At 51.0% G+C, this 8,095-nt stretch overlaps 1 protein-coding gene across 1 annotated transcript in view; it reads left to right on the forward strand.

The window, feature by feature from the left end:
* Positions 1–1,675: 1,675 nt before the first annotated feature.
* Positions 1,676–8,095, forward strand: part of AADAC (arylacetamide deacetylase) — a 10,037-nt gene continuing 3,617 nt past the window's right edge. Inside the window, exon 1 of the mRNA XM_009884390.1 lies at positions 1,676–1,813. Within this exon, the coding sequence (XP_009882692.1) occupies positions 1,676–1,813 (138 nt within the window). The remainder of the gene's footprint in view (positions 1,814–8,095) is intronic.

The following is an 8,095-nucleotide window of genomic DNA, read 5'->3' on the forward strand; positions in this document are numbered from 1 at the left end:
AAAAAAAAAAAAATAAAATTGAAGACCCATTTTGTGGTAGTTCCAGGTCTGGCACGCGGTGCTCAGGCAGAGCGAACTGTGCCCAGAGCTCGTCTGGCTCCCGGGCAGGGACGGAGGGAGCCCTGCCGCCTGAGTGCCGGCTCCTTCACCCACCTCTTGCCGCGGCCGGCCCCGGAGAAAGGGCTGATGTGATCTGCAGGGAAGAGAACGCGGGTTTGCTGACCTGTGTGCCCAGCCCCGTGCGTGCATGTGTGTTGGTGCGTGTGCGCCCGCGGGGGAGGCGGGCTGCGGCACGGGGCCACGGCAGCCCCACCGCCCCGGCAGGGCTCACCCGGCCCCCAGCGCCCGCACTGGCCTCTGGGACTGGCACAGGGACCACGGAGGTGTCCTGGCTCTCCTTTTTGTTGGAGAAGAGTCAAGAACGTCAGGCTTTGACCCGCGCTGCAGAAGGACTGAGGAGGGAGAACAGGGTGTCCCGTCCCGGGCTGAGGAGGGACAGCACAGCTGGATTTAAAGAAAAAAAAAACAAAAAAAACAAAAAAAACCCCACTTGAATATTGTGGAGGTGTCTAGAACTGAAACAAAGAAAATGCTTCAAAGGTTGGCTAAGGCCTGCTCCTTCTCTGCGTTTGGGCTGGTGACACACGGCTCAGCTCTCAGTCTTCTGGGATGCTTCTTGCTCTCATGTCCTCCAAAGGATGCTCCGTCCCTGAGGGCTGCTCAGTGTGCAAGAACAAGCGGTGGTGCTCCTTTGCAGCTGGTAAAACTTCAGCAAAAGAGCTGAAGCTGAAGCTGAGCTCCAATTTTAACTGAGCTTTTTACCTTTTCAGTTTCTCTCTAACGCAGGGTTCTTGGTGCTGCAGCCGCTCCTTACCCCTCCTTCTGTGCCTGTGCTCGTAGTGCTTGCTTAGTGCAATTATTGTTACCTGTTCGTGAGTCCACCCTGTGCAGAAGCGATTACCTCTGGGAGATGCATAGAAATCTCTTAATCCTGAGAATATTAGTGATTAAATCTGATCTTTCAAATATTAACCAGAAGCCCTGTAAAAGATTATTTTTTTCTGCTAAACCTACTGTTGCACAACTGCTTTGGTGTGTCAGTACAGGGTGAAGGGTGCGCTCTGCCAAAGCAGGAGGTGCTTGTTCTTGCCCGAGCCACGGCAGTGGGTTACGCGCCGCTGAGGTCCGGTGCTGCTGGGTGTCTCTGTGAGCTGGGCTGTGCTTGGACGGCTGCATGATGAAGCAGCAGCTAAATAGCTCCTGAATATTCCGTACATCTCTTTGCCTCTGAGTGTCACTTTGCAGCCACCCTCGGGTCACGGGCCACATTCTGTTCCTTATTTTTCAACCGCCTCTTTCCTCCCGAGCCCTCCTGCCGGCGGCTGTTGCCAAAGGCAGGAAAGGGGGAGATGGGGGTGGAGGAGCCTCCGCGTTTCGTCCGGGGCTGAAGCGCCGGCTCGGAGCGGTGGAACGCCTTGCTGAAGAAATGCGCTTTCTGGAGAGCTGCACAGCAGCGTAACCTCTGCCCGGGTGATCCGATGAGAAATCACCTCCTGGCCAGGACCCAAACAAAACATGGGATTAACTTTGCCCTATGCGTGTGCTGGCTCGTCGCTGTTAAGAGTCAGTGAGAGCGCTTAATCCGGACAGTTCGTGAGGAGCTGTGCCCGTAGAGATGGGAGCCAAGCTGCTGTGCCTCTTCCTCGCCTCGGCCCTCGTGGCTTACTACATCTACACCCCCATGCCCGAGGACCTGGAGGAGCCCTGGAAACTGATGCTCATCACGGCTAGCTTCAGGGCCGTGGGGCACATGGTGAGTGTGGCGCTGGGCTTGGTGCGGGGCTGGCCCGGGGGAGAGACCCACTGAGCAGAGGGCGTTCTCGTTGCCTCTATGGCTAATAGACGTATGGCAGTATATACTCATCATACATACATATATTATATATATATATATGGTAGTATACGAAGTGAAGGACAGTAGCATCTGAAATTAAGCATTGAACTTGCTGTAACTATGACTATAGAGAAAGTTAGAAAATATTTAGTTGTGCAGTCTTGATGAAAGGACACTCAGAGTAACTGGAAATGTGATGTGGAATGTGAATATGGATAGATAAGTGCAAACAAATCTATTTTGCTTTACAGTCCCTTGCAGCTGAAGTGCTGTTCCTTGAATTTTTCCTGTTTCTCAGAACCTGAATATCGAGCTTCCTCAGAGGCGTTGTGTTGGGTGTCAGAGAAGGGGAAACTAGAGCACTTCTTAAATACTATTGATTTTTGTGGTTTCATAGAAATCTACCAACAGAATAAGCCTAAAACCAACACAAAGCTAATTATAGGGGCAATAACGCTACATCATGTAGAAATTAAGCGCTCTCTGTATAAACTTTTCTTTTTTCTAATACCACCATAACCTTGCCTACCAAAACCTGGTATCTAGCTAGGCAGCACAGAGCCATATGCCGCAGACTGGAAAGGCAGTGGTATTATACCTTGTCTGTAGTTATATGGCAATATATACTGACAGCGCAGTCCTTATGTCTTTCCATGCTATTTTTATATATATATATATGCTACATCCCTGGCTTCTGCATCATTTCAGTCATGTTATGCAGTTGTATGTAAACAATCTGTGAGGCTGCACACTGTGCATAAATAATAGGGCTGTAGTTCCCACCTCTTAAGTATATTAAACCGGGAGCTTTTTTTTTAATCCAGCCTACACTTGGTATGCGATGGCGGCTGCAGCAGCATAACCAAAATCTAAAAACAAGGTCAAAGATGGAGATTTGGGGGGGAGGAGGAGGGCTGAGTGTTGCAGACATCTTTCTGGGCGGCCACAAACATTTTGAGACTGCTTTTTTCTCCACCATACAATACATTGAAAGCAGGGTCTGAGCAGCCAGCAGAAAGAGATTTGCAGTTTTGCTTGAGCGATGCTGCAGAGAGGTTTGTCCGCTGCAGGCACGAACGCCTGGGCTGTTTGCCCCAAAGGGCATCAGTTTGGGATTTTGCCTTTTCTGTCGTTTCAGTTAGAACACGGTGGATATGATGATCAGACGTCTGTGGCAGCCACCTCTTTTAAGATTTTTCTGGTAGAGACAAGGGTGTGTGTTTTTTGGGGGTGTCTCCTACACATCACATTCCTGGACAGTATCTGAGAGGCAGAGCCCACCTCCAGAGCCATCCCTGTGCCACACCGCCGTGCTTGCGGGGGACACCTCGTGTTAGGTCTGTACAGCCGGCAGCGGGAGGAGGAGGGGGGCGATTTTGTGCGTGCATTTACTCACGGACACTTTGCTGCTTCCTTGTCTGTTTTGATCTTGTGGTTTGAGGTCTGAGTGGCGGGAGATGAAAAAAGGGTGAGAAAGAAACTGTATTGTGCAGTTTTGGTGTGCTGCCGTGCTTCTTCCCCCCCCACCCCGGGGCAGCCCGCGAGGAGGGGCTGTGCAGCGCACCTCCCGTCCCCAGGAGCACCTCCTGTTGTGCTCGGTCAGACCCACAGCCTCCAGCGCGGCAGCGCTCCGCAAGCAGAAGAGTTCTCTTTCGGTGTCGGGGGATTGTGTGTTTTCACTCTGACATGGAGCTGGTGTCTTTCGTGGCCATTGTGTTGGCCGCCTGTCCACCTGCAGGAGTGGTCCAGGGCAAGCGTGGGTTGTAACCGTGCTTCAACCTCCCACAGAACTGTCATCCCAAGGGACTCTGGGGAAGACGCCCTCCCTGCAGCTGTGATGGTGCAAATTAGATTTGAGATGGCTCTAAAGTGTCCTAAACACGCTCTGAACAGTCATCTGATTACAGGGTAACAACTTATAATCACTTAATGGTAGGTCTCAGTTTGCGAAGATTTTAGTCTTTCTGACTCCCTGATGTTGGGTTGAGAAAAGGGAAATAATACCACCACTGTCAGATGCTCCCGAGCAGGAGGGTCCTCTCCGTGCTCCCAAAAAGACGTGCCATGAAATGGGAAATCTCTACCCGCCTCTGTTGTCTTTGCTTGAACAGGTCCTGGGGAGCCCTCCTGCTTCTGAGCCAAATTGTGCAAGATTTTGTCCGATTTCAGGTTTCCTTGCCTGGACGACTTAATGGTTTGAATAAAACCTGTGGCAGTCACGGGCTGTTTTCCGAGTTTCTGCTGGGCAGGGCAGTGAGTGCTGGGGGGCTCCCGGGGCCGGCGGGGGTCCGGTGCCGCCCTGGGTTACCCGGGGGAGTTGCAGCCGCGTGTGGTTCCGCTGGTGTGCCCATCCCCGGCGTGCTGAACAGTCCCTTCGGGCCCCGTCGTACCCCTCCCGTTGCAGAAGGGAGGCCGGGAATGTCTCTGTTGGCGTGTTCGTGCTGTAATGCCTCACCTCTACTTGCTGTCTGAGGGGGGAATGGCCTCTAAGAACAACCCGGCCACTCTGCGGTGCTTAAGCACAAAATTCTGCCTGCGTTTTCGGGAAGCACAGTCTAAGCTGGAATGTGTGAAGAAAGTATAAAATGCAATACATCTCGCTTCCTAGTTGACCTTGTCCCTGGCTGCAGCTGTGCGAGATCCTCCCAAAGCTTCCCCCGTCCTTGGCCTGGCTGCTCGACGGCAGTAAGAAGGGGATTCGAGCCCCTCACAGCCCCCTCGGCCGCCGGCACAGTGCCTCCCCCTGCGCTACCGCCCGCTCCGGTCGGTCGGCTGCCGGCATCCACACCAGGCTCTGCCTGCCAACGCACCGCTGCCGGCCTCAGACGTGGGTTTGGGGTTGTTTTTGTCCTTGCTGCTGTGCTCCCCTTACGGCAGACGGAGAAAGTGGCTGTGGAAGATGCTTCCCAAAGCACGAGGAACACAGAACCCCAAAGTGGTTGGTTTTCCTCTTACCCTGTAACATGCCATAATCGCGGACTGGGGACAATGAGACGTTTCAGATGAGGGTATGATTTCCTTTCGGGTTTGTATGGTAATAGCCTTGAAACCACAGGCAGTAGACCAGTGGTTTTGCGCAGTGTGAAATGTCTGCTTGTGGAAAAACACTCTGAGCGCGTTGAAAAGGCTCAGTCCTGGAGCTGAGGGAATTCCTCCCAACGCGGGGGAGTTTCACAGGCTCAGTGGAATTACAGCAGGACTCACTTTGACCTATATATTTATTTTTTCAAGATGCTAATCCTCCGGGAAAATACAACAGCTGAGAAATATTTATGTAAGCTGTGTAATACTGCAGATAAAAATAGGCCGTTTTGGCATGTGTACGTATTTGTCTTCACGGAGCTGATGACAAGGACCTGCGCTTCCCTTCGGCGCAGCCTGCCAGCTCCTGCCCCGTCTCTTCCTCTCAACCCCGACCATGGCGCTGGGCAGCGCTGCCAGCATCGCCCGGCCCCGCCGGCGCGGAGGTGACTCGGAAGCAGGGCGGCAGTCCCTATCGAGGGCTGTCACTAAGGTCCAGGCTGTGTTCTCTTTTCTTCTAACTTCTGAAAAAGTAGGTTATATGTAGAAGATGATTAAACAGTTCATTTAGATATAGTTTAAAGAAAATTACAAAAAGCAACCCAGGCAGGGTTAGATGGTGTGATTTCACCACCAAGCCCTGCATGCCAGATGTTACACCTTGCAAGCGGGGATCGATTGCACCTGCTTTGAGTTTCATCTGTTTTTCACCTTCAGATAAGATGTGAGGCAGAAGTTGGTTTCATTGCTCAATCCCTTCTATTGCTGTGCGATGAGGCGGTGGGGAGACTGTGTGGCAAGTCGGGTCCCGTCCCGGCTGCTGGGTCCGCTTCTGAAGGAGCGGAGGTGGCGGTGGCTCTCTGCGGCGCAGGCAGGGCACCCACCTGCAGACCGGGCTGGGGAAATGACCCGTGGGAAACGCTGAGCGTGCACAAAACCCGCAGCCCTGATGTCAGTGCTGCACATTTCCCAACGCCCTTTCCTTTTTCTCAGCGACCGATACCACAGTGCTGGTGACAGCCATGGGAGCGTTTGCTTTACTAAAACGTTCCAATCAGATTAATAAATGTAGGCCCGTTGTTAATTCAGTTATCTTCCAGATCAAGCGTTCTGATCAGCTACATCAGTACAATTACAGGTTTGTTTACGCCTGTTCGAAGAATTGTGGCCTGAAATTCAGACAAATGCTTTTTTTTTTTTTATCACAGTGTCAGCTCTTTATTTTTTAGGTGTCTAAATAGAATATGCTCAAGAGCAGTGCACATGAAACTGAAAATATAGATGCAAATTAGTTTGAAATTTCTTCCAATTTTGCTTGAAATGAACCAGAAATCTAAGTTCTCCAAGTTCTTAATTCACTTTCAGCAAGTCAGATAGCAAAGGGCTTTCAAGCCAGTTTAACATTGGATTCTTCACACCTTTCTTTCATCTAAAAAACAAACCAGCTACTTCCCCCCACACCCCCCCAAGCTATTCCTTAATATATCATTGGGAATTAGATAACATAACGCTCCCAAATCATGAAGCAGTCAGTGCTGGTTTTGCCGCCTGGCTGCCAGTGGCTGCAGCATCCCGCTGCCATCGCGTGCTGCGCTGTGACAGGGACTGCCCATACTGCCGGCGGTTCACACGGCTGCGGTCACGCTCCACCCACAGACAGTGCCTAATGCGGCTAATTTTTTGTTTAAATAGGTATTTGCACTATCTTTCACAGTATAGAAAATAAAGGCTGTATTTTCCTTCCAGTCATTGTGACATTATTTTTTTTTCTGTCATTTTGTTGCCTATGTTACAGATTTTTGATGTGGTTTCAGAAGCCATTGCTAGTATCTTAAAAGCAATGTGAGAAGTAAGTTTCTTTAAATGCAGTTTAATCCAACGTAAGAGGGAAAAAGGGAAGAAATGCCAATGAGACTTATGTGTAAGCAAACACCAGTCACATCTTGGCTTGTCGCAGGCACCCCGAGGCAGCTGGGGGGAACCGTGTCCCCTCCTGTGGGAACTGCCGCTTTGGGGAGCGGCGTTGGGGGTCTGCAGTTCCAGCACAGCCCATAGCAAATGCCTTTGGAACAGTTTTCACTTGGGTTCGCTCTTGTCTACCAAAGAGTCAGTATAATGAAAGCTAGAGAAAACTTTTTTAAAAGTTTTTTTTTAAGTTTAGCTTTAAAGTAGCCCGTGAATGAAAGGGATTCTGAAATGCTTTAATCTGTGTAAATTGTCACAGTGTCAGAGAGCCAAAGCTGCCAAACACTAAACTTTGGAGCTTGCATTTCACCTGCAGTTCTGCTTGCTAGGGTTTGGGTTTTGTTTTCATTTTATTTAGTGTCTTAGAGTAACTGTAATCTAATTTAGAACCACAGAACTTCATAATAAATGTTTAAACCACATTTTTCAAAGGAAACTGCTTTAACAGTATTAAAAGTTGGCAGTTTCTTCATTCTGAACTTCCTGAACCACGTCACCTTTCTTCTGCCAGGGAATTCCTGTGGAGCCCGTGGGGAAAGCTCTCCCTGCTCGTGCGTAGCTCTGCCGGGGGCACCGATGATGATGATGCCCGGGGGCACTGGTGGCCTCCCCTGCCCTCTCCTCTCATCAGGTGGCACAGGGCTGGCACTCCAGTGCTGCTGCACAGCTGGGGCCGATTCAGGATTTCTGGGAAAAAGAACCCTTTCAAAAAGTTAACCCTATGGGTGTTTTTTAAGACCTCTGAGTAATGCACTCATCAGGCAGGCAGAGATCCTGGTTAGTGTTGTCCTTATCTCCCCTCCCGGAGGATGGTCCTCCGGGTCTTGCGGCGTCTCCCTCCAGGTCAGGGAGTCACCGGGATCGTCCTCGGTGGGAGTCGGGCTGGAGCCAGCGCTGGGCGACGGCGGCGATGCCCCACCGGAGCTGTACCGCTGTTGATTCCTCCAACGGGGAGCTGCCTCCCTGGCAGAGGGCTGGTGGAGATCACAACAGCGGTGGAAAGGTGGTTTTGTGCTTTTTATTGTGAAATATCAAAGCAAAGGTTTTGTGTGGCTCGGACAAAGCTGGATCTCCTCGGGGGTGATGGAGCAGGGAATAGCTTCAGAAGATATAGTGCCACACGCAGCGTGACAAAGTTTTGTCTCATCTGCTGAGCACGTGGCACGGACAGCAAACACGCGGCTTGTGTGCTGCTTTTCCTGTTCTGCTGTTCAG

Source organism: Charadrius vociferus, unplaced genomic scaffold, assembly GCF_000708025.1.
Source record: "Charadrius vociferus isolate BGI_N301 unplaced genomic scaffold, ASM70802v2 scaffold104, whole genome shotgun sequence".
Lineage (NCBI taxonomy): Eukaryota > Metazoa > Chordata > Aves > Charadriiformes > Charadriidae > Charadrius > Charadrius vociferus.